General features: G+C 49.3%; 1 protein-coding gene across 3 annotated transcripts; it reads right to left on the bottom strand.

Annotated features, from left to right (window-relative positions):
• Positions 1-2,221: 2,221 nt before the first annotated feature.
• On the bottom strand, positions 2,222-21,526 carry PAX9 (paired box 9). 3 transcript variants are annotated; one of them, XM_087746968.1, is made up of 5 exons: positions 21,409-21,526; positions 19,906-20,532; positions 17,414-17,556; positions 12,029-12,181; positions 2,222-2,476 (listed from the first exon to the last, which is right to left on the bottom strand). In XM_087746968.1, exons 1-5 carry the CDS (start codon positions 21,410-21,412, stop codon positions 2,222-2,224), a joined length of 1,182 nt encoding a protein of 393 aa, XP_087603094.1. In that variant the 5' UTR covers positions 21,413-21,526. The 3 variants fall into 3 exon arrangements, with proteins under 3 accessions (XP_087603094.1, XP_009472778.2, XP_087603095.1); XM_009474503.2 differs by lacking the exon at positions 12,029-12,181; XM_087746969.1 differs by lacking the exon at positions 12,029-12,181 and having other exon boundaries at positions 17,414-17,553.
• Between the last annotated feature and the right edge of the window lie 4,939 nt (positions 21,527-26,465).

The raw sequence follows: 26,465 nt of genomic DNA, 5'->3' as shown, positions 1-26,465 counted from the left end.
CAACTTAATAATTTATTGATTCATGATCATTTTCTTATCTTTTTTTTTTCTCCATTTTATTTTTAGTGAAGAGCTTGTCTAGAATTAAACCAGTTTCTTTTTCCATGGTGTTAAGGCTCGTCTTATTTCAGCTACAACTGCATAAAGGCAGAATAACATCCATCACATCGCTAAGAGTGTGGCAGCGTGAAAGTGCACTTGTGTGCACGTTACCTTTAATAATTTCAAAGAAACATTTTTTTAAAAAGTGTTCTACTGAATAACAAGGGTTTCAGCATCTCAATAAAGCTAAACAGCTGTCGAATGCCTTTGCTATACTGAGGCTGAAGTATATGGGATCACTTCCGAGACTAGATGTTTCTTTCCTTACGGCTATAATACAATACCTATGTTCTTTATAGAAATAGAGCTCAGTTAACTATTTTTTAATGCAAAAAGCAAAAGCGGCAGCAGCCGGTCGAGTCCATTTATATTTCAGTGGATATACTGTATGCAACATTTGTACTGGTTACTTAGATTATTATGAAAATTTACCCACAGCTGTCTCAGTGATGAAAGCTGGAAATCCACAAAGAGAGGACTGTATTTTAAGGGAGAACTGTATTTTACCTTCCCACTGAATGAATGTTTAATATGGTGTGCAGATAGAGCAGTATTGGAAAAACGAAGTTTTCTCCTCTGCTTTAACTAGCTCTAGTGTAATTTAAGTTATTGCACAACACTTATAAAAATACACAATATATTAATATTCCATGAAGGATATGAAATGTCACACCGGGCTTAATTTTTTTTTCCACGTTCATATTCTGAACATACCTACAGCATGTGGAAAGCATTCTGGAGTAACAGTCAGAACTTTATTATTGCCCAAGGAAAATAGGTAAATTTTCAAAGATCAGAACGTTAGCTCTCTTGGGATTAAAGTTTAAAGCACAATAACTGGCACAGAGTACTTGCCACTGGATACAGAAATGTAGAAAGGGAAACTGTTAATATTAAATAATATCTGTGTTTGTAGCACCACCACCAGTATACCTAGAAGGAAAAAAAATGCTTCAGAACAACAATGTAAACTTTACCAAGAGCCATATTTTACATTCATTAAAGTAGAAATTAGGCAACTTCCTCTTAAAAAAATTACAACATAATCTTGGGGCTGAAAATGCTGGACACAAGTGAGCTGACAATGATGGTACAACTCTGTTTCGCAGTGGGTTTGTTGACTGACATGGCTTTGTAAGCATCTCTGCACAGGTTGCACGCTAACAGTATTTTCCTCTACAGTTTTCAGTTTCATTCAGATATTTTCCACCCGTTTCTGTTTGTACATATAACACAGATGTGGTGTTTCATGAATCTGGGAGGCTGTCTATAGCTGGGGAGAGTTACTTGCCTGGATTTCTGCCTTTGAATCTTCTGGTAAAGAAATAACTGTATTTCATGAGATGTCGAAGCCTCCACTGTAGGCACAAAAACATGATGAAAAAAAACTTACCTAAACCTCATCATCTAAGGCTATTGCCCCACCACACAAAGACACAGAAAATAGCTAGAAAGTCACCTTTTTAACTTCAAAAAAAAAAAAAAAAGTAGAAATAAATGTACTGGAAGGTGAAAACAAATGCTGTCAAAAGGCTATATTTACAAATGGATAAAAACACAAAGGTATTACTACTGCCTGACCATGGCGACATGCCAGAAGAATCTGAGAGCTGCATATTGCCTTGGTTCTATATTTGATTACCAAAACCCAACAAAACAACCAAAAAGTGATCCCTCAATAGCGGTGGGTTGTATAACCTTGTCGATGAAAGGGTTGTTCTCTCGGCAATCGGCAAACGCCTCCCATTTAGCCACCTTGAGGCATAGCAGAATTTTCTGTGGTGATTTTTCTTTATTGATTTTTACACAAATCTTAATAACAATTGCACATTTAGAAAGTCCGTGATGATTAAGAATAAATACGTGTGGTTTGACCAGGAAAGAGTGGGACAAGGCTCCACGAGCCCTTTGAGGGACGCAAGGTCTTTACTTAAAGAGCGCAACACCACACTTCTCTCAGTTTCTGATGTCTTCAGCTTTTTCAATCCCAAAAGCCTTACGGAAGACAAGTCATGAGGAGAAATGCCAGATATCACCGGCACGAAGAGAGCAGTCCATGAGCCAGGCTCAGGGGACGACCAGCTAGCAGGCTTGTGGTGGTCCTGGACCGGCTCCTGCATCAGAGAGCGGAGGCCGTGACCGAGTGGCTGCCCTCCCTGGCCGTCTGCATGCCCTTGAACGCCAGCGAGGCGGGAATGTCGCAGCTGTGAGGGGACAGCGGGGTGCCTCCAGCGTGCTGCCAGCCATGGCTGGCCATGTAGCTTGACGGGGCGGCACTGTACGTCATGTAAGGTGACACTTGGGCTGGTGTGGCGTAGGGAGGCATGGCTGGTGCTGACACGAAACTGCTGACGGCCGGGAGGCCGTTGGGTGCCTGAAAGGAAAGGGAAAAACGTTTCTAAGAGAGTAAGACACAGCAGATCTGCCACAAAAGAAGCTGCCCTCAGATGCTGCCTTCAGAGACTTCATACAAGAACCAGCGCCAGTGATGCCCTCAGGACACCTGGAGAGCCACCCATAACCACTCCCCTGCATTTCAGGGGCACAGTGACCCCCTTGTGCTTTGCTTTTAAGACCAGCTACCCTGCATCAGCCCTGCACACCTCTCCTAGCAGCCTGCCCCAGTCAGTGACCAGCCACAGATGTTTAGGGAAGACACACCGACAGCAGGGCAGGACCTGCCGAGCCCTCCCCGTATGCCCACCCGCCTTCCAGCAAGCTGTTGTTCAGGGACTCCTTAAGCCCATGGTTGCATCTAATCATTGTGTTTGAGAGCTACTGCTGGAGCTATTTGTGACAAGTTTGTCTCATCTCTCGCTGAGCACCTTCATCCTCTTGGCAATGAGTCCCATGGGTTGGAGCGGGTGGGCTGTAATATTGACCCACCTTTCCCAAATTTCACATGGGGTATTGGCCACTGTGGCAGGCCCCTGGCAAGTAGTGCTGTGGTGGTTTAAGCTGAGTGCGCAGTGACCACAACCATACCAGTGGCAGGAGAGACGGACCCATCCCAGTGCCTTGCCTGCCCCAGCCCCGAAGGAGGGTGGGCTCAGCTCTGAGCTGCAGCAGGCAGGCACCGGCACGGATCCCAAAGCAACGCTCCCTGGAGCAGAGAGGTAACAAGCAGCTGGGGCGGGGGGGAACATCTTAAACTCTTTGGTAACTGTTTGCTCAGAGCATGAGTCAGAACTATAGTAGTATTATTATTGATGATGTCTTTTAAAAATCTGTTTTCTAGGTACTTGGGATATAACCTTGCAAATGTTCTTTGCTCACAGCTTCTCCTGGTTTCAGTAGAGCTTCTGTACACAAAACAATTGCATGGCTGGGTCCTTCCCCGCGAGCTATTTTCCTAGGTCCTTCCGTAGGCTGGGGAGAAGGGTTTCTATTTAAATAGAGAAGGGAGAGTCCTTCAGTCTGCCACAGTAGGATTTCACAATGAATGACGCCTTATTTAAATAAAAAGTGTTCAGTGGTTTATTTCACACCCTGTAAATGCTTCTTCAGCAGAACAGGTACAAACCAAGATCATTTATATTGCTTAAGCTTCAGTTTTGTAGTGTTTCTGTGTTAGGATTTGGGGTGGTATTTTTTCCCAGAAACGTTTCCTAGCTGAATATGAGAGAACAGGTATCAATACAGCAAATCATGTAGCATCTGTCATTTTTAATCACCTGGTAGAACTGGACCTAACCTGGACAGTGCAGAGTTAAGAAATGAAACAGACTTATATTTCTGCTAAAACTTCCCATGATGTTAACATTTCACTTACTCAATTCCCATCTGGATTGCACCTGCCTAAATTTCCAGTATTTACCTCCATAACAGCACTGGACTAGTTTCAGGCTCATGAGTTTCCTACCACTGTAACTCACAGGTCCGCTGGCTGGACTATCCTCTAATTGCCACTTGGGAAGCCAAGCAGTAATCCTGCTGGAGTCAATATAAATGTGTACAGCAATCTAAAACAGCAGGAGGCAGTGACGGGATCCCAGCCACAAGCCTCCGATAGGTATATTAATTAGTACAAAACATACAGCTGCAGCAGCAACATAATTGTCATTCCAAATCCATAAACACTTTGTTGAAGCTGAACTTGCCTTATTCTTTTGAAAACCCAAATATGTGACCTGACCTTCAACTCCAATTACACGTCCCCTACTGTGGCTCAGAATTACACTTTAGCCTCAGCTCTAAATATCAGTGTTTGCAACAACGCTAATTGATACAAACCTTCAAATAATTGCACTGTAAATTAGTACACTTCTTAAATCACATGGAAAATTATTTCACTGAATTTACTGGAAAATAAAAAGTGTGACAGGCCCTAAAAAGCTGCTGTTGTCCAAGCTCCCTGACTATTCCACTGTGTGAAGTGCTTTTCAGAAGAATGTGAAACAAGAAAAGAGCACCTCTCTGTTTTTTCTAACAAACAACAACAAAAAGCTTTTCACAGAAGCAGTAGAGCCATTAGAGCCATTTTGTAATACTGGGACATCAAGAGCCACAACCCAAAGGGATCCTGCAGAGAGAACTACAGAAACCCCGAAGGGGTGCTGGAAGGAGAAAAGACCTGGGACAAGTCCCTGAAGAGTCTCATAGCCATTGTGGCAGCACAAACCTCCAGCCCCTCAGGCTCAGAAGAGGTTTTTTGGACTCTGCAAGGCCACCCTGCTCCTCCAGGTTTGCCCACTCCCAAGCAGGCTGGTACCACGCAGTGGGCTCAAGGATGTGTCTGGAAGCCCCATTTTAAGTAGGATTCCTCACTGTGAGTGGTTGTGTCCCGTGAACCTTTGGCTGTGCTTTTGAAAGGATTCCTCCTAGGCCACAGAAGAGCCACATGTCCCTCCAGCCTCCTGTGTTGTCACTGCTCTCCTCTACCATGTGTGGCTCTGGGAAAAGCCAGAGTCCTCGTTTGCCACAGAGAAGAAGAGAAAATTCTTCCCATATGCTGTGCAGACTGCCATGCTGTAGGATGCTCTCCAACCACTGGCACTTCCTCTTAGAGCTCTTTAGAAAAGGCAGATGCTCCAACACCAGCTCATCTGAGGAAGAATAAGACTGTAAATGCATCCTTCAAAGTTGTGCATAGTGCTGCATTATGCCAAGGCGAAATACTGCTTGACGCAATCACTTTGCCAAGCACTTCTCCCCACCCCACCATCACAGGCCAAGAGTACATGGGTAAGTCCTATCTGTGAGAAAGGCAACTTTTGGTCCTCAAGAAATGACTTCCTGCTACACCCAAACGCTGTGTCAGGGCAAAAAAAGTCCCTGGAGCTGATGACTGTGTCTGTACACGTAAATAAAACAGACCAGGGCCAATTCTTTGGCCCTGAGGGTGAGCAGTGCCATGCAATACCCAGCCCTACAGCTCTCCTCTCTTCTGCCAGAAACAGGGTGGCCTTGTCCATGCAGCTTGTTGGGGAGGTCCACGCAGCCTGTTGTGGGCTGTGCCTTGCTGGACCCCATGCTGGGTCAGAGGCTGATCGTGTGCCAGTGGGCACAGGCTAGATCTGTGCCAGGCAATGTGCCAACAAGCCACCTCTTTGCTGGTCCACTGATGCTCGAGCCCATGTCCTGGCCTCCTGCAGCTCCTACAGACAAGGCCGCCAGGGGTTTCTCAGCAACCAGAAACTGATCATTTTGCATGATTTGGGGCAAATCTGAGCTCCTGAACAGCTCACATTAACTCAGGCACTGTTGAGGAATATTTAATCCAATTATGCATATGTTCCTCTACTTCTGTTCATCATTGTGTGGCCTTCCTTAGTATGGTCTTATGGCACAAAGTAAAATTAAAGTCTCTGAACTATAATTAATGGAGAAGCCCTAGTTTGTTACTGAATTACACTGGAGGTGCTACTTGGGTTGTTACTGATAAAACAGATGGGACTCGACTAAAGATTCACTAGTTTTTGTAAAAGCTTAATTTAAAAGAATACCTATCCAGATTTATAACAGGCACAACAACCCTTCTACCTGCCCTTCCTTCCTCACCTTTTAGATAAATTGCAACTGCGATAACTGATGTTTTTATAGTGTCTAACTATTTTGAATGAGAGAGAGATCTTGACCTAACTACTAAGGGCAGGACGTGGAGAGAGTTGTGTAGGGACCGCCAGTTGTGACCTGTCAGAGGCTACCAATACTGGAAAGCTGTCGTCGCCGCTTTGCTGAATTAATGAATCATCCTTATTTTAGTTCCAGTGCTACAAAGGTGTAGCACTCAAAACCGTGATGATGTGAATGCTAGTAGGTGCCTTCAGCTAGCCAAGCAGGCGGCACCAGGATGGGTAAGGACTGGCTTGGCTTGGAGCGCAGTTCTGCTTCAGGGCAGGTTTGAGCCATACCCGCAAAGCAACCTCCTCTGGTCCAAATTCAAAGCTGAAGGGATAGAGAAAACCTCACCTTATGTGATTTAAAACTATGCTACTCAAAAAAACCCCTGGTTTTCATCTCTGACTTTCATCAGTGAAGGACTTAACCCAATAATTTCAACCGCAAGAGTTTTTACTTCTAAACAGCTTTAGATACAATGTGTAGGTTATCAGAAGGGTTGAATCTTGTCTGTCAATCTGGCACTTTTTACAAACATGACATTCACTTAAAATAAATGGAGGGGATTAAGTTCCATGACCCTGTATATACTGGATGAATAATTCATCCTGCAGTATTTCAATCAGAGGAAATGAACACCAAAATCTAAACATTCATAATTAGGAGTGCGAGAACCCCATGGTGTTTATGGATTTTTAAAACCTTTAGAACTTGTTTTAAGTGCAGAGCTTCTTGAACCTGGTTTTTAAGTTTTATAAATATTTTTTTTTCTTAATTTAAACCACTGCTTTTCAAGGGAAATCTAATTTTTTAAAGCAAACAAACAAACATGTACTTCTAACTGAACAAGAACCTCCGCTGTGCAAATGATAAGGGTTCCTGTTTGAAGCACTTACTGTCCAGCTTCTACAAAGACAAGAGAGAACATTTGCTCTGAATTGCTGCTTCTATCAATGTTTTGAAACAACTTACAGAATAAGTATTTCCAAATTTTAGAGCTGTGTTCAAAACCTAGAACACACGACCTCCCACCGATTCACAAATTCAGTTAAAAACGTTCTCACAAAGGTACCTGCAAAACAACAATGGTTGGGTCAGGATCAGAAGCTGGGTCTGGTGCCTCTCTGCTGATACACACCAGTGCCAGTGAAAGGAATATGCAGGCCAGAATTCAAAGCCAAGGTGGACATAAAGTCACTCTTCAGGTCACAAAATGATGGTGCTGAAACAAATGGACTGTGTGTATTTTCACCAGTGAAGGAGTTGGTTCGGTAGTTTTAACAGAGGGAATTTTTAGTTTTAGGCACTTTAGGTACGAGACTAACGAGAGAAGACTTTTGTTGTTGTTGTTTTCAGTCTGTTTGGGATTTGGGGCACAGAGGGAGTGGGTGGATGAAAAGCAAGTCTAGAACCAAGCTTATGTTGGATTGTCTTTGGAACATGTTATTTCCATTAGCTGTTTGGACTCCTAAAAGTCAAAACAGTTCCTCTCCAAACCAGAGATAACCCCCACACATGCCTTGATTTCTGTTACAAAGGTTATGCTGGTATAATGCATCATGCAGCTTCAGCCTCCTCTCTCTTGCATTGTCAGGGGAGAGGGCACAAGTTTCCCGGACAAACTTCCCAATCAATCCACATCAGACAAACTACTTGACTTTTTTTTTTCCTGCCTTGGCCGTGTTAATACCAGAGAAACACACAAGCTACATTCCACTTTCAGATGCTGTGGTATAAATTCAAATTCTATCTTGTAACTAATTGATATTTTATTTTGTTTCATCCCCTTCTCTACTTTTCCTTCGCTGCCTTTTCCTTCCTAGGCATGTGTTCTCTGAGTATCAAAAGTAGACCCTCTCCCTGCGATCCACTCCCATGTGGCTTCTAAATGTTTGAGAAAATGACCCAGAGTCATAGCATTCAAAATCACAGACCTGCGTTTATGTTAGTTATCATTAATAGCAATGATGCAAATGATCTCCTTTCACGTTTACATGAATACGAACGAGAGCCGATTTGATGCCACAGGTAGATGCCACCTCAGTTTTATAGTCTAAAGTAAGAGCCCAAAAGAATGTAAATGATTCTTCTTATTTTAAAGTTATTACTTCCAATTATTTGAATCACTTGCCTGTTGTAATGTAATTGTTACAATAATAGATAATTTATTGCATAGACTAAGAGTGTATGTTTTGTAGAAGTATTCTAAATGTCTATGAAAAAAAAGCGTTTCTGGAGAAACAACATAGGCTTCAAGCTGGAGTTACCTAATTCACCAGCCCTAATGAGCTCAGACAGTGACTCAGCCCAAACTCCCCTGCTGAAATCAGCAGAAGTTCAGCCCGTGTCAAGACTTGGGGAACGCACCTCCGGTGAATAAGGTTGCTGTTTCATTTGTATTTCTCAATTCTAACCCTGACTTGGATGGAACGAATCCTTCCTGCCCTTGGATCAGCAAGCTCAGCGCGTTGCCTTGAACCTCCGGCACGGAGCCTTTCCCCGAGAGCAAATGAAACAAATCTGCAGAAGTATCACAACCGTCTTACTGAAAGCAGCAGCTCCCAGCAAAGTGGAGTGCTGGCAGTAGCTTTAGCTGCAGGGAAGCTACTGTAGCTCCGCAGGCAGACACCCTCTCGCTGCTCATTTTACAAAGTAAAAAACTTAAAACAATTTCTGGAAATGCTGAATCTTTTCTGAATGTCCTGAAAACACAGTCACAAAGCAGCTACCGGAGAAGTCATTTTTTCCATAGCTCGGGAAAAGCATAGCAGGGAGCAGAGCTGAATATCTAGTCCTTCAATCAGAAGAGCAAATTACCTTAAAAACCCAGAGGATATCTCATGTTCTTAGTGACGTGCACATAATCAGTCAAAAAGGTTATGGCAACAAGACTAGGAGCAATCAAACACAAACTGCAAACATAAAGGAAGCAAACATGCTAAATCTCCCTTTTTAATTGGAGGTTAAATATGATTTATAAATCAAATCAACATATGGGATCCCAAGGGAAGAGTAAACAAATTTTCCAAGTAAAACATCAGCAGCAGGCCTGTAATGGAAATCTCATTTAGGAAAGCGCATTACCTAAAGATGTAAGTAACACACCTATGTTTCTTTTAAGGTTTTAAAATTAATAACCTTAAATGATATTTGGGTAGAAATTGTAATTAACTAAATTAGAGCTAAATTCTGAAGCTGCTATTCAGTGCTACAGCATCAATGGGAAAAATGACATGATCCTACAAACACTCATTCAGATCAGTGTCCCACTAAAATGAATGTGCCTACACAGGTAAGTCAGAGTTACCTAAAGAAGAAGGATTACAAGAGTGAGCACTGAGTAAATTTCTCCAGTTTATGATAACACTTTTTATTAAAAATCTTTTTAAGAAAAATGTAATAAAATTGCTAAGCTGAATGTGAATAACCTAGTCAGAGCTGACCCTACACATCAGGATTTGCTGTCTTTTTATAATGCTGGAAAAATTTCTTGCAAAAATATTTTCCTATTAGACTCTATATCCATATTCTTAGATGAATATGGATTTATTTTACTGAACATATTCCCCCTTTGATTTTCTATTAATTCCAATGTAAGCGGAAAAGAATAAAACAGACTGGGAAAAATGAGGACATTTTCATTAAATAATTTTGACATCCAAAAAATCTTGAACAGAAGGGGAAACATTTTGTAGGTAGGATATTACTTTGAAACATATGCTTTTATTTTCAAGAAAGACTGAACAGCGGTAATACATTGGAATTGAGCAGCTTTTAAAGTAACACATGGGCAAGGGGGTTACAGTCTGTTGCTCAGCTGAGCTGGGTTGATTCCGAGAAGACTGAGCTTTGAAAAATGGAAAGAGACCTTTCAAGAATGGAGAATTACAGTATTTCTTTTTCACTGTAAGTTGTACGAAGCAATGCTGGTATTCTAGTCGAAGTCACAATTAAAATGGGGTTATTTGCATGCTTGAGTGCTTTAAGATTCCAAACATAATTAGTTACCCAATCCTATACAGGGTCTCTTACAAAGATGCCATTTTCTTTACAGTTATTTCTCCTGTTACTAAATTCAATGCATTACAATGTACTACATGAGAAAATCACACTACTTCCTTCTAAATTAATGTTCATTCCCTTAATAATGAGCAGATCCCATTCCCCATGTTTAATGTGCTTTTTTATTAACTTAAAGTTGTTTCCTTTACTTATAGGTATCCCCAGCTGCACTGAATAACACAGGAATCAGATAATATCAATTGAGTGTTTTAACTGTAGTTGCGACATGCATCAACATCACTCTTAATTATATTTTCTTATCAAATTTTAAATCTCAGCCTCTTCAGGGAAATAAAACCCCAGTTTTGGAAATAGTAATAGTAACTTGAATTTACACACCATCACCGATCCTTTCCTAAAGGAGCCAGGGGCATTTTATGTCTTTTCCAAAACAAACTACAGCAGAAACAAAAGCAAAAAAAACCCCTCTTTCTCAGAGACTGAGGAATCCACTACAAAAACAACAGAGGAAAAGAAAGGTAGGAGAAAAAGGCACGATGGAGACAAGGCGGACGGAGGTTGTTGTAAAACCTAAGCGCACTCCGAGGGAAAAGGGGGAAGCAAGGGTTTCCAATGCTTCTTCAGAAGAGGCATGGGTTTAGATGGTTTTCACGGTGAAGTGAGATCTACCACATACAGCATACCAAGGACACACTAATAGGTCCACCTAAAGTGTCTCCCAAACGTAGATTATTGTGCAAGGTCTGTACATTCACTGAATTGTTGCTTTTCCATTCATGCTCCAGTTTAGGAAGAATGATCTAATGGAAGTCACTGCCTTGCCAGTGAAGGTGCTGGATCTTAGGATATATTCTATTATTTAACAAACGTCACAACCAGACTACCTCAAAGTAGAGTGAAAACAAATTCTGTTTGCTGTGAGCACAAAGCTTGATTTTGATGACAAAGGCACAACGTGAGTCGCCCCTAGACAGATACACTGTGCTTACAAGGACAAAAGGAAAGCTCAGGAAAAAAATCATGCCATGTGAGAAAACTCCCTTGAGTAGGAACTAACAACAGATTCCCATAGTTTTAGAACAGATTTGCACAATAACTCCCCCTTGGTATTTTGGCAAAATCTGGAGTCAGGCAAGCCACACATGGACATTAAAAAAGCAAATACACTGAAAGGAATAAACATTCGTTCCTTCTATGCTGATGGTTAAAACTATAATGTATTAGCAAAAGGTTCTATGAAAAATGCCTTCTTATTGTAATATATTTAACGATATATTGTAATTTCAATATGGTGTTATTTAAATGAAACTGAGGTTGGAAGGAGACTTAGGGACACAGAGACATCAAAGGGATTCTTGGTGGCTAGAAGCTTGGCAAATATGGGGTCAAACTGGCAAAGTCCACTTTGTCCTCTTCAGGGAGAGCCAAAACAGCAGTCCCCTTTGTCTAACAAATCTCTGATGCTGCAGAGGCAATTACTGGGAAGCTGGTAAGGTAAGGAGGGTGAAATCACAGCCCATCGGTTATTGAATGCCCATGGTCATTACGACTAGGTACGTAGGCAATTCCTAAGAGCTGATAAATTGCCACAACAGACAAATTCAAACACACCATACAGTCTTCATCTAATTCCCACTCTACTGCAAGCACCAGAAGACTGAACAGATCAAATCCTATCTAATTCCCCTGCCCCTGGCACTCGCTCCTTGGCTGTGATAGGTATCTCCCACCACTCTTCTGGTCCCTGGTCCTGTTTGTCATGGCGGAGCTCCTGGTGGGTTGGGGCCCTTTGAGCAGAGGGTGCTCAGAGTGCAGTTTGAGTGTCATTGTACCATTCACTCACCTCTCTGTCTTTCTTTATTAGTTTCATCCGGGTGGAGTGCCCTGAAGCCATGTGGGTTGGTGGGCAGGGCACTGTGTTTTGGCCGTGGAAGCAGGTGGCCAGTAAGAGGCAGGTCTCACAAATGGGGTTCGAATGGGGTGCCATCCAGATCACCTGGGAAGGAATCGGGTGCATGTAGTGGGATCAGCTCATGCCCCTCACCCACAACATGCAATGACATGGATGCCTAGACCTTGAGCAAGCCAGCTTAGCGACAGTATTTTAATAACAGGCACTGGTCTGGAGATCCTAATGAGAGTGACACAGAGCCAGACAGTCTCCAAGACAAGGTCTGGACCCCTGCACCAGACAGGAACTCTTGCTAACAATTCTGCTAGGTATTATGGCAAGAAAGCAAATAAGCACCTCTCCTCAACACCTTCCACCCCCCCAGGTACCAGTGAGGAACGGGAGGTCCGGACCTTTATCATTGACGGATTTATGCAGAGACCCATAGCAGGAATCCAACTGCCTGAATCCTGAGTTAGAATATAAAGTGCCAAATAAGTAATCTGCTAATTAATTTTTTTCAATAAATAATCTGTGTAGGAGGTTCATGTAATTGGCCATAACATTTAAGGTTACATTTTTCATCTTACTTCCAAAGAAGTTACCGTATCCACCCCCGTTGTGGGTTCTAAGCACTGCAGATAAAAACAATTACAAATGCTTTGGCCACCGCATACACAGTTCATTGTTCATCTACAGTCAAAGATCAGGAACTAAATATTTACATTGCCTACATTTTCTATGCAAATAATTGTCCAGAATTGCACCCACAATTATTTGCAATCACTTGCCGTAAAATAGAGCCTTCCCTTTATGTGCTTACAGCACATGGAGCTCATGACCCCTAATCAGAACGCAACCAAAGGCCAGGGAGTGCTATCCCTGCAAAGCCGAAAACTCAAGCCGCTAACTGCTGATGAAGTTCAGCTGAGACAGAGGTGAAGTGGCTGCTACTTTGGGGTCTGCCCAATATGTCAGAGGAAGACTTCACTCAAACCATGTTCGCAAGCCTGTCTGAATTAAAAGGAGTGTTTTCAGCAACTCTGGTAGGTTTTGGATCGGCCCTCTGAATAGCGGACCCTTTCCAGGAGTGAGCTTGCAATAACCACTTGCTCTTCAACCCGCCCAGTTACAAGCTTTTCCCGTTAATGAGCATCAGCTCCCTTTGGCAACGTGCACATCTGCTTCCTGCAATGCACACAGCAAGTAATTCTGGAAAAAAATATTTCCAAAGCTATTTGCCTCTCAACAAATTGTACAGACATACGTCAGATCTGCATTTTCATACACGTGTAAATACAGAACACAATTTTTGTCACTTTGTACATCCATGACATTAGTCCAGAAAGTCACCAGCGTCAGATGCCCGAGAACTGCATTTTAAATACGATATGTATTTACTAAATGTTTTCATTTCAAATGCAGGGTACAAATGGGTTTGTATTTCAGTGATTTCAGCTATTTTTTTTCCTAATGCAGCTGTCAGGATAAGCTGTGTAATGCATTAAATACTCAGAATATTCATCCTTTGTATTAATAATAATATCTGTAGAAGCCTTCCCCCCAATACCACATTGAATGTGCCTCTCCGTATAAATACTGCAATATAACTGAGCTCCGTATGAAATGCGTGTGACCCAAGACTGTCAAGCTCTCAGAAAAATCTATTTTGCTTTTCAGTTTCTCTGATTCACAGTCGCTCTGTTTGCAAAGCTGTATGACAAATTTGTGAATATGATGCACCGGGAAAATATAATGCAATTGCTTACATACAAACGACAACTTGGGACATCAGGTAATTAAACATGAATAGAAACTTGACAAGGCATCTCTGTGATTTCCTGGGGAATGTTTGGTACAGAATCACAGTCTGCCAGGCAGAGCTTTCAGCTCCCCAAGCCCAAACACTGAACAACATCGCAAAAGCCCCAGAGACACTAGGAAATTCATAATACTTAAAGTGAAAAATGTTCTACATGCAGAGGTTCAGTTTCGCTCGCGTTAAATGAGTGTGACTGTGTATTGCTGAGGCAAGAACGTGAAGTCTTCTGCCTCTTTTGTGGAGTCCTTTCCCGGGCCGAATTCCCACTGATGTGTGGGGCAAGGGGTGAAATGCAGCCGTTGGAACCCATCGAAGAGATCAGCCTTGGCTGCCGGCTGACAAGTCTGGGAGGTCAGTAAGAGTTTCGCCTGAAAAAAGCCTACAGGACCCCGTGTGTTAAAACAGATGTATGTCATTTAAAAGGAGGGAGCAAATAAATATATGTTAAAAGTACAGCAGACCTTGTTCTTTGGGCTCAATTTTTCTAGTCTTTCTCATGCAGAGGGAGTTTCCAGGGGGTTTCTTGAGAAGTAAAATGTTATTGTCCATCACTAAGGCTGGGGGACCAAGTCCTTCACTCACCTACTAGCTATGGAACGATTTGCAGGCTGCAGACAGGTGAACCTTGAACGTTGCTGATGCTTGTAATGTGTAGCTGATATTTGTTGGAAACAGCAGAATTCCCTATCGCTCACACAAAATCTGTTGTTACTGTGCTTCAGAGCACATTCCCTCTGGTCCTGTTGTGTAATCGGAAAGCCGAAGTAAAACATTCGCGTTTGATTCCCTGCTGCTGTACTCCTCTTTTAGGCGCTGCTGACTTTGGTAATACAGACATAAAACCGGAATATTACAGAACAGTCACTTCTCTTCTCTGGGGGAAATCTGCTGTCTGCCTTCTTAAGACCCAGCTTTTGTAATGAGCTTTGCCCAAAGGAGATGAAGAAAATAGCATTTACCCTGAAGTCCAAAGACAGAGCCTATTTCACCATAGTCCTTCTGGCACATAAATTACAACTGTGGCTTCCCCATTTTCCACCATTCCAGATACCCCTTTGCTAGATCCGTACAAATGAACCAATGTTCCCTCCTGTCCCCTGCTCATCTATTTACGCCCACAGCAGTACACATCGCAAGAGACTGTAAAGATCTAAGAACATCAGAGCCTTTTGGTGAGACTTTACTGTCACAAACCGTCACCCCAGACTCACTGCGCTTCAGCGAACGGACAGTAAGTCAGTAAGTAAGTAAGTCAGTAGTAAGTCAGTGCTACGTGCAGCAAGAACTCAATTCATAAATTACGCCTTGCACCTGGTTGGAACAAGTATTTTGCCAAAAAGAATGTTGCAAAAACTGCAAAAGATCACATTTTCACATCCTTATTTGACATGAATTTTCTCTGAATACATTCTAAATTAGCAAAGTAGTAAACTTGTGACAGATGAAGCAATTAATATACATGTGAACGTATTCTCTGGTAAGCAAATCTGACTACTACAGGAATAGACTGGTCTATATGTTAGAACTTTCCAAAGCAAAATTCTGTTTACCCATATTATTATGGGGAAGGGGGGGGAATCTCTTCTGTGTCTTCTTTTAGTGAGCAGGTTTCTGAAAATGACCTTTTGAATAAATACTTTTTAGCTTTTCTGCACTTTTAAACTCTCTGGACAATGTATTTTGATAAATGAATTCCATTTTATTAATAGCAATTTGCTCCATTTTTAAATAGCGAATATGTTAAAATTACATTTATCAGGTGATCGTTCAGGTTGAACAAAACTTTAAAGTAAGACTGGTATTGACAGCACAACAGTCATATGTTATGAAGATGAAAGCATAAATATTGAAAGAGTGAAAAAAGATAAAAAATAGTTTCCAGCACCAGCATTGAAAATAACCCGATGTACATAACATTGTTCCTCAACGCATTTGTTGAAGTAAATGAGATACCAACAGAGGCAATGGTTTATAGCCTATGCGCCGGATCCCGTGAATATTTCAGCAGAATCGTGTGCGGAAGGCCCAGCCTGGAACCTAAGAAAACACAGCCAGGGTACAGCTGTTCTTAACAGAATCATGACAAGCTATTTCCATCATTTTTAGTAAGACTGCTAACACTTTATTTGTTTCGCTTTTTAAAGAAAACTGTGGAAGGATGAATAGTAACTCTAAATCTATCTCTAATTCTATCTTTAACTGTACAGTCATGGCCATACTGCACTGCGCACTATTTGTAATATGAAATGAAAAGCATAATAATGGGATAATAGAAAAATGTAATACAAAATAAATAGGACAGGATCAAGGGCGGCATACTGTTCGTAAGGCAATACAGGTAATAAAGCGGTTGTTCGCTTTTGGGGCCTACAATATTTCCCACTCTACCTCATTCACCTCTGCAAGCATTCCCGCAGTTTCCGCTCCACATCTTGAATTTGAAAAGGTCTGATTCAGCTACTCTCAGCACCAAATACGAGCTACAAAAGTCTCCTCGACATGGAATCCAAAACCAGATGCAGAACTCGAAAAAATATGTCCAAAACCTCTGTCTTTGAATGGGAACATGCTAAACAGAGATCGTGGTTTTTCCTCAACTTTGTCGTAAGCGTAACAAACGAAGGGCCGGGAAGTCAGTGTATCTGAGACACCTCTGATACGTTTTGAAGTTTCCATTGCACGGGAAAGAAAGTTTTCAAAACCTGTGCTTTCCCAACGAGTAACAGTCGAGCCTTTTATAGCTTTTCTCCTGGCATGGGATTTGATTAGCAAGTACAAAGATTTAGACAGAGATTTATTAAGTAATAGTTATATTGTGTTGCAATTAAAACGTAGGAAATTCGCCGTCTACTTAAGCGTTTAAAAATGCTTAATGTAGGAAGCAATTACACCTCATTTTCAAATTATTCCCCTGCCTACAGAGCACGCTGCGGACAGGGTAAAACGCGGCTTTACGGGCGGCGGCGGGACGTGCCCGCTCGCACGGCCCGGGGCTGCACCGCCCGGCCCGGCCCGGCGCGGCGCGGCCCGAGGCGGGGGCTTGGTGCCGGGCCGGGGGCAGAGCCCCGGTGGGCGGCGCGGCGGGGTCCGGTCGCCGGGCAGCTCGGCGGGCGGGCGGCGGGGGCCGGTGCGCGGCGATTCTCGAGTGTCTGCTGGGAGGGCTGTGTCGCGGCGGCGGGGGCAGCGCCGGGAGCCCGGGGCGGCCGGGATGCGGGCGCTGCCCGCCCCGCCAGCCCTCCGCCCGCCGGGAGCCTCTCGGCCAGCGGAAAGGCGGGCTGGGGGCCGCCGGGGGCTGCGGCGGCTGTGCCGGGGGAGGGAGCGGAGAGGGGAGCGCAGGAGGGAGCCAGGCTCTTTCCCGACGTCGCCCGTCTCGGCGGACTCGTTTGCAAACCAAAAGCGAGGGAAGGCCAGCACCGGCTCCAAACCGAGAGCGCCAGCCCCGGGCAAGGGCGACAAGCCCGAGGGCAAGCTCAGGGGCCCTGTGCATCACCGCCCGCCCCCCCCTCTCTCTTTACCTGGCTGTACTTGGCCTCCTGCTCCAGGGAGCTCTTCTCCAGCCCGTTCACGGCGTGCTGGGCCGGGGCGGGGAAGCTGTTTCGGCCCAGGCTGCTCCATTCCTCCACCTTGGGGCTGGGGTAAGGCGAGGTGTCGCTCACTGCTGGGAAACACGGGGGGAGGGGGGGTTAGAGGCAGGGGCCGCGATGCGGAGCACTTTGCTCCCGGCTGGAGACGGCTCCCTCTCCTCGCGGGACGCAGTCTGTGGGGCAGAGCTAAGGGGAAGCGTGTCCCTCGCCCGCTACGCCTCGCTGAGCCTCCCGGGAGCCCCTGGCGAGGGTGAGCCCGGGGGACAAGGGAGTCGGGTCCCTCCGTGCAGCTGGTGGCAGCGATCGCCAGCCGAGCCCGGAGCTGGCTGAGTCGCTCGTCCCCGCGTCCCTGCACTGGCGGGATAGAGCTGCACCCCGGCCCTTGTCCCCCGGGATCTCCTAAGGGGGATTTGCGGGAATCGCCTCGTGTGTGTGTGTGTGTGCGTGCGAGTCCGAGGACAAACGATACGCCCTGTCAGAAATAACCCTGACACGGCTGCAGAGGAAGCAGGCTCCAAACAATTCTGGGACGAAAAAACCAAGAAAATAAAACAAACAAAACACAAAAAGAAATTTAAAGAAAAAAAAAAAAAGAAAGAAAGTGAGAAAGAAAAGCAAAAGGAAAAGAAAAAGAAAAAGGGGGAATAGAAGAAACAGGGGAAAAAAGATAAAAGCCCTGTTATTTACAGGCGCATCAGCCGCGGCACGGGAATACCGGGCCGTTTTGCAAGTGGGCAAATTCCCCGGGCCCCGCCGGGGACCCCGGAGGGGGGGGCGGCTCCCCCGAGCCCTGCGCCCGGCCGGATCGGAGCCCGCGGGGCTGCGGGCCCGCCGGAGCCGCCGTGGGAGCGGGCTTCCCCGCGACACCTCCCCGCTCGGCCCCTCGCCCAGGCTGGGGAAAGGCACAAATCTGAAGTTGTCTTAAGAAATTGAGCTCTCTCGGTGAGCGCCCTTTTCTGCTGATCTCACACTTTCCCATGAATAGGGGCTTCCTTTCCGTGTCAGCAAGGTCAGTTTATCCTATAAATCAAGGGCGAGCAGCCCCCATCTGCGGCATCGGCCGCTCAGCAGCCCCGGCTCTCTGCTGGGAAGGGGAGGGGGGAGATTTGACGCTGCAGAAAGATGTGTGCAGCTCCGAGGTCTGAGGGAGACGGGGCAGATACCGAGGCACCCGGCAGCACGGGCAGAGGCCTGCCTGCCTGCCAATGTGGTGTTAATAAAAGAGCAACTCACTAAAAAAAAAAAACAAACTCCGTTTCTCATGTGATTGTAATGTTCTCATTCTTTTTAATGTTCACTGCCAACACTACCTCTCCCCAACACAGAGCAGAGATTGCCAAGCGTGTATTTGTTAAAATCGACTCAGAAACACATTTGTTTGTGCCAGTGTGATCTGAGGATAAAGTTTATATCGTGAAGTAGAGGGTGAAGAAGGACAAAACTTATATATTTTTGTAGGTACGAATACAAATAAAACATACGTATGTCTCTGTGTGTGTATTGCTTGAAAAAAGCACCACCTTTTTGAGAAAAGATGAAGAAAATTATTCTGCAGTGCCTAAAGGATCAGTTTGCATTTGAAGTGCTGCTGGAACCGGATTGTTGCCGGTAAAAACGCAATGAAAACAGAAATCACACACACACCCCCTCCGCTAATTGGGAGGGAAGAGTGGGACACAGAGATCGCTGTAGGCGAAGGTTATTTTAGACTGTTGTTTTAACCACATCCACTGTTAGTTCACTGGCAGAGAACGAAATGGAAAAAATGTCCCTTTCTTTGCGGCAAAGCGTAGCGAGCGGCTGGGAGAGGCGACGCGGTTTGCAGGCGGAGAAACAGAAAGAAGGTGGAAGGGATAAAAGAAGCAAATCTTAGGGGTTTGGTTTTCCCGGACCACCGCTTCGGAGGAAAATACAGCATCAGAATGAAAGCAATTAGGTGACATTTGAACTTCCTGCCGGAGCAAATTTGGCCTGATTGCGAAAACTAAAGAAAATGGACTTCTCGGTAACGCCAAGGCGGCGCCGGTGACTGGAGGGCGGCAGCGAGACCCGGCCGGCACCCGGCCCGGGCCCGGGCCGGCCGCGGGGCCGGGCCGGGGCTGAGGGGGCTCCGGGTCCGCCGCACCCCGGGCCGTTCCCCCCCGGCCGAGGTCGCCCCTCCTCGGGTCACAAGGGCAGCGGCGAGGGCCGGTATCGTAGGGTTTGCTGGTCCGCCCGCAGCCCGCCCCGGGACCGCCGGTCCGCCCGCGTACCCAGGCACATCCTCCGGTCAGCTCGGCGGCCGGCTCGGGCCGGGAACGCGAGAGGTTTCCCGAGGGAAACCGCGACACCGGCTCCCGACCCGCAGAGAGGCCGGAGCCCGGGGAGCGATACGCTCCGGCCCTGCCTGGCCGCCGCTGCGGCCCCGGGTCCCCCCTCCTCACCTTGGTCTGTGATGGACCGGATCCCCAGGATGTCCGTCACCGAGTGGGAGGACGGCCACGTCCTGGGCATGGCCATGGTGCTGGGGATCGCCGGCACCCCGGGCGGGGTGGGCACCTTGGCTCCTGCAGCAGCGATGGGGCTGGGGTAGGAGTAGATATGGTTGTAGGGCAGCGCAGGCTGTGGGGGCGGCTGGTGCTGCTTGTAGGACTCGTAGTGACTCTGCTGAGACAGGTTCCCGATTTTGTTCCGGAGGATGCGGCTGATGGAGCTGACGGACGGCACATTGTACTTGTCACACACGCCATCGGCCAGCAGGCGATCCCGGATCTCCCAGGCGAAGATGCCCGGATCCCTTTGTTTGTAGGTCCGGATATGTTTTACCACCGTGGGGGTGGTGACCCGAGGCTTGCTGCCTCCGATAGCCCCCGGTAGGATGGAGCCGGTCTCGTTGTAGCGAGCCAGGATTTTGCTGACACAGCCGTGGGAAACGCGGAGCTGCCGGCTGATGTCACACGGCCTGATGCCCAGTTGCGCCAGTTCCACAATCCGCAGCCTGATGGCATTGGGCAGGGGTCTCCCGTTGACGAACACCCCCCCGAGCTGGTTCACTTCCCCGAAGGCAGGTTCTGCAAGCAAACACACCAACACACCCGTCGGACACGGCGAAGGGCTCAGAAGGCGGGCGTCTGAACGGCTCCTCATCCCACGGCAGATGTCACAGCTCGGGGACCCCCAGCCGCTCCGTAGCGGGATGCCCCCGAAATTGGGGGGGGGGGGGGGGGGGGGGGAGGGGGGAAGGAAAGGGGAAAAAAAAAAAAAAGGCAAGGAAAAAGAAAAGAAGAAAGGAAAGAAAGAAAAGAAAGAAAGAAAAACCGTAGCAACAAATGTCGGAGCTCTCCGGACTGCGCATCAAGCATAGTCCAAAAAAGCACATTCCAGAGACGAAAAAATGGGATCGCCCCAACAGACAAGTCAGCTTTATTGCCACAGGAAAAAGGAACACGAAGAAAAGAAAAAGTAAAGAAAAACATTTTGGAAGACGTGGGGGAGGGAGAGGAAGGAAAAGTAGTTGAGGAAATTCTTTTACATCTTGGGAGAGGCAAGGGCGACGCGGTGCTTCTGAGTCGCGACTAACTTTTTAAAGACCGTTCCCGGTGCTGTTAGCGCCTCTCTCTTAACAGCACAATTACACCAGGCTGTAAACCAAACGTGCTAAAATGTTAACTGCTAAGATCGGTGTCAGGAATAATATACAACGTGCCACGGGCTCCAGCCATCCACTCGGCTGCAATCCTGCCTCGCACTCGCCTAATAACATGAATAATAAACGGAGCAGTCATTAGCTTCTCTCTCTTCCCTGCTCCTGACCCTTCACGCCTTCCTACAACTCGTAGGAACACGAGCAAAGTCAATAAGGGAGCTGCGGCGGCGGCACACGACGGCGCCCGGCGCTCCCCCCCTCTGACAGCGCTCGCCGCCTCCCGCGGCTCCCGGCCACTTACCCATTCCTCCGAGCAGGGCACCTCCGGGGCTGCCCGAAATCCCGAAGGGAGACCTGGGCCCGGCGACAGGCTCCCGGCCGCGCTCGCCCCCGAGGCTCTCTGATCGCCGCCGAGGAGGCGGCAGGGGCGTGCGGGGGAAAGGGCTACAAGGAAATCTGCCTCCCGAGGAGGGAGCCTTGACTTCTGCATTTCAACCTCAGGGCAACGTGGGCAGGGCTGGGCTGGGCAGGGCGCCGCGGCCCACCGCTCCCCCGAGCCCGCCCCCGGGGGCGGCCCCGCCGCCCAGCCGCCCTCCCAGTGGCCAGGGGAGGTGACGGACAGCGCGGCGCCGGCGGCCCTTCCGCCCTGCCCGCCGGGCCTGCGCCGCACCTGGGCCCCGCCGCCGGGGAACGGCGCTTCCCACCTGCCCGGCGGTGAGCGGCGCGGGAAGCGCAGGTAGCGCGGAGCGGGGCTGGCGCCGTGGCGGGGCGCCGCTTGGCCGGGGGGCACCGGGGCTGGCGGGCGGGGACGGCAGCGGCGGCGGGCACCCTCCGGGCCCTCTCCGGACCGCCGTGCCGCCCTTCCCGGCCCTTCTCCCCCAGTAAGCGGCCGGGGAGGGGGCGGCGGGGCTGGCAGAGGGGCTCCCCCTCCCCCTGACAGGAGCAGGGCGATGTCTCGCCGCCGGCGCGGTTTCCCCGCCTTGGCGTCGCAGATGCGGGAGAGAAGTCCTTCCGTCTTCGTCTTGTGGTAATAAAGCGCTTTTCCACTAACGAATATTTCACGGGTGGTGCACGAGCAGGCTGCGAGCGACGGGAGCTGAGTCACTGTTGGTGGAAACCGCAAACCGGTCGGGAAATCAGCTGCAGCTTCGCTTGCCCCGGGAGGAGCCGGGACGGGGCTGGCGGCGGCCGGGCGCCGGGGAGCTGGCGCTCCCGAGCAGCGGGGACCGGCGCGGCTCCCGTTCAGTCCCCGCGCTAGCTCCTGCACCGCGCTTAGCTGCAAAATGTCAGCGCCTCGCAGCTGATTTCGACTTTATCAAAGACGCTGCTACGTATTAACAGTTAAAAGAAAAACAGACAAAGCTGGTAGGAATTAAAGTATGTGTGGGTCACGGCGTGTTTGTGTATGTGGAAGAAGTGTTTGGTTTGGCATTAGGTGTGTGCGGATCCTGATCTGTGAGCTTGTGTGTGTGCCTCTTACATACATCCCACGTACATCATGTTGCTCGCAGAGATCATGGGCTTCCCAGCCCCAACCAAGCATTTATCCTGTTTTCCCTTATTTTTTTTTTCCTGAGATTACTTTTTTGCTTGTTTTGTTTTGGTTGGTTGGTTTTTTTAAATAGAGTCTCGAAGGTACAGGCTCTAAAAATTAACTAAAAAGTGAAAAGAAATAATATGGTGAGCGGAGCGCACGGAATATCAGCGAGTAATACATGAAATTGATGTCGCTGGTGTGTATGAACACTGTATAAATACTATCTTAATTGAAAGGTTTGTAAGATATTTTTAGAAAAAATCAAAGTAATTGAGCTAGGTTTCAGAGCCTGCACGTATCGCAATGAACGGGCATAGTTAGGAGCAAGTAGGATGTTGCAGGAGATCGCCCAGAAATTAATGGCATGTTGCAGACGTTCTGTGATGGAAAGAAGACGATCGTGGTGGTTCTTCTTCTCTTTATTTGATCGGAATATCGGCGGATACTTCTGTTTCCTCCACAGGGATTAAAAAAACCAAACAAACAAACAAACAAAAAAAAACAGACCAACGAAACAACCCAACAACAACAAATTTTCTATGGCAGTTTTGTGCTTATTTCAGAAACGTGAATTGCCCAGTCAGAATATCACACTCGGCAATTGCTGTGCTCCCTCAACCTAGATAAAATTACCTCTGGAAACGGGATATACCACCCCCTCCCCGCGCAAATGCCATCCTCCGAAAGCGATGGCATGCTGCGCAGGCAATACTCGCAGGCATTTGCTGAAGCCAGGGTCCTTTTCGGTGTTGAGGGCCGAGCTGCGTTGGATATTTTTCCGGCGGGAGGCATGGAAGTAGTGGTACCCGGATCCAGCCTCTGATTAAGTTAATTATGTAATTAAACAATGGAAGGGGGTGCGCGGCCGTAAAACTTCCGATCCGCATCAACGGCGTACTTCTTCCCGAAGCAGAGCGGCTGTGAGGGATCCCCGACAGGGCTGCCCTCCCGGCAGGCGTGCAGACCCGCCCGGCACAGCCTGGGCTGCCCGCGCCCTGCCCGCGCCCTGCCCGCGCCCTGCCCGCGCCCTGCCCGCCCGGCCGCTTGGCACAGGCGTCCCCTCCCCTCCCGCTGCCGCAGCCGGTGCAGCGGCGTGTGGCCGGGGCCACCTCCGGGCGCACGGCTGGTGCGAGCCGGGCCCCGCGGCTCCCGGCCCCGCTCGGCGCCCCCGAAGCTCCCCTAGGGCTGCCGGGATGCTCGGGCGTGACCCCGCGCTCCTCTCCCACGCTGCCCGGCCAGTTTCTCTCCCCATCTGTGCCTATTGTGCTCACAATTGTGTCCTTTTCTTCCCCCCCCCCCCCCCCCCGCCGTGTCCTCCAACCTGTCTGCTCCCCCTCCTTCCCTCTCCCACCCCTCCACCCCCGAGCCCGCCTCTGATCTCCTGGTTATTTGGTTTCTTTCCCTTTCTCAATGTGTGTTCCTGATGTGGTCCTGTCGGAAAAGCTCGTTTACTCTGCTCGGGTCTCCAGTGGTTTAAGGATAATGTTTATCAGAAGTGAACGTGCTCAACTTGTTTCCATTCAACTGCTGAGTGTGGGCTGAAATACCAAAGGTCACATCTACAGTGAGTCGGTAGAGGGCAGGGGGAGCCGAGAGGAATACGAAAACATTATAATATACAACAGCCTGTTGATCGCTTCTGACCTGCCTGGCAAAAAGATTATTTTTTTTTTCAGGTAGGAAATCATTGAAGAACGGGAGGGGAAAGGCGGCAGGGAGAGGACCGGGGGCGCGGGGTCGGGGTTTCCCCACCCGGGGAAGGGCACGCGTGGCCGGGCAGGGGGCTGGCCCCGAGGTGCGGGCCGCTCCGCCGGCGGCCGCCCCGCCACGCACCCGCGCTCCCACCGCGGGGTCCCCCCGGCTGGGCAAAGCAAAGCGGGGGCGGCTGAAAGAGCCGCGGGCCGGGGCCAGCCGGGAGCCGGGTTTGCCCTCCCGCTCCTTGCCCTCCGTGCCGAAGAGAGGGGCTGAGCCCTGCCGTCCCGCACGATGCTGCCGGGGCCCCGGGCGCCGGCAGCCGCCGTCCCTCCCGGGTCACCGCCTCTGCCTGCCCCACCGCGACATGGCAGAGGGGAGCGAGAGGCTGCTCCCCCGCCTCTCCCTTCCCTCGAACCCGGCTCGCTCGCCCTCTCCCCTCCACGAAACGGGCTTGGCGTGAGTCGCCTGCGGCAAATCGCCTGTAGTGCAGCAGCCCCGGTGCGCGACCGGTACCGGCGAGGTGGCGGCTGTCACCGAGGGGGGAGCCCTGGCTCCCCCCGCCCATGAGGGCCTTCTCCGGCGCTTTGCGGGGCCGGGGGGCCTCCCGAGAGTGCCCGGCCCCCGGGCTCCCTTCGGCCCCTCCTGAAGCTGGGAGCGGGGTCCCGGCGCGGCAGCATCCCGCCCCTCCGGCCGGGCTCCGGCGCCCGGCGCCGCCGTACTCACCTCGGCGTGCCCGGCCCCTGCCTCCCTGGGCCGCCTTCGGAGAGAGCCCGTCCTCCATGAGGGCCTTTCTGCAGGGCTCGGCGGGATGTAGTGCCTCGCTGATCCCCAGCTTCCTCCGCTCTCCCGCTGTAGGAAGGAATCAGCCCAATAAACCGCGGCACGCAGCCCCAGCCCCTCGGTGAAGCTGCAGATTTCTGATGGTGGTTCTTTTTTGGAAGGAAGCTAAACCCCTCTCCTTCCCCGAGGGGAGGTGGCTACTGAGGAGCTGTTAAGGCAGAAGGATGCTCATATGGCAACATATTTTGTAAGTAGAAGCCCCCCCCGACCCTTCTCGAAGGACGAAGCCCCCCCCGTGTGTGTAGGCGGGTGACCGGGTTTCTCGAGGTGGCGTGGGGAGGGTGCGGGTCTGGGGTGGCGGAGGTTAGAGCCACACAGGCGTGGTGCGGCTGTCGCAGGGACTGTCGCACACTGTGACGGCTGCCCTGCCTTCTCCCCCAGCCTCTGCCATGCGGCGCAGAGCCGCGAAATCCCCCCCGGGAAGCGATGGGAGAGTTTAGAGGACAAAGACCACCTTGGAGCCGGGGCGGGGGGGGGGGGGGGGGGGGGGGCGCACGCGGGGGGGGTGTCGGAGCAGCCTTTGGGCACCTCGGAAAGAAAGGCAGGGAAAAGCGGGGCAGAGGCAGGTGGAAGGGCAGTGACAACCTTAGGCTGTGGCTGGAGGTGACCCATCCCGGAACAACGGTGCTGTGTGATGTAGAGAGAGATGAGACCCACGGAGCTTTGAAGCGGGGCTTTCGTTTTGCACAGAGCTATTCCTACACGCGGCCCTATAAAATCCCACGGGATCTCTCGGGATTGCTCCCATTTTCTGCGAGACGTGTAAGGCAGCAAAATGCAGGATGAAGGGGCCTTCCCGTACCGCTGGCTGCCATCTGCGTTTCCTTACGCCATAAAATAGCTGAGCCCGGCAGGTTAGCGAGGGCGCCGTGCCTTCGCAGGGCGCGGGAGGGGGTACGGGTACGGGGCCGGTCCCGGTCCCGGCTGACCCCGCGCTCCCCCGGGGAGGGAAGGGAAGGGAGGTCGGTCCGCTGCTCCCGCCGCTCCCGCTCCCCCCCGAGCCTGCGGACTCGCAAACGCCCGGCCTGCCCCCCGGTTCTCGGGTGTGCTGACCCTCCCGCGCAGCCTAGGACGAGCGCAATTCAAACAAGCCCCGGGCAGACGCTTGCTTGGAAGCGGCTGCGAAGGAGAGGGGGGGTTTCACGGGGAGATGTCCCTTTCGGCCAGCGTGGGGCTGCAGGCGGGGACCGCCGCTCCCCACAGCCCCGAGCCCCTTGGCGACCCCGGGCCCCCGCCCTTCTGCAGGGGCAGGCCTGGTTTTCCACTTGTTCTCCCCTTTTCGGGGG

The sequence above is a fragment of the Nipponia nippon genome, unplaced genomic scaffold, assembly GCF_047370975.1.
Source record: "Nipponia nippon isolate SJK-2023a ecotype South Korea unplaced genomic scaffold, ASM4737097v1 scaffold_11, whole genome shotgun sequence".
Taxonomy (NCBI): Eukaryota; Metazoa; Chordata; class Aves; order Pelecaniformes; family Threskiornithidae; genus Nipponia; species Nipponia nippon.
The sequence above is the reverse complement of the archived record's forward strand: the minus strand, read 5'-3'. Positions and strand labels throughout refer to the sequence as shown.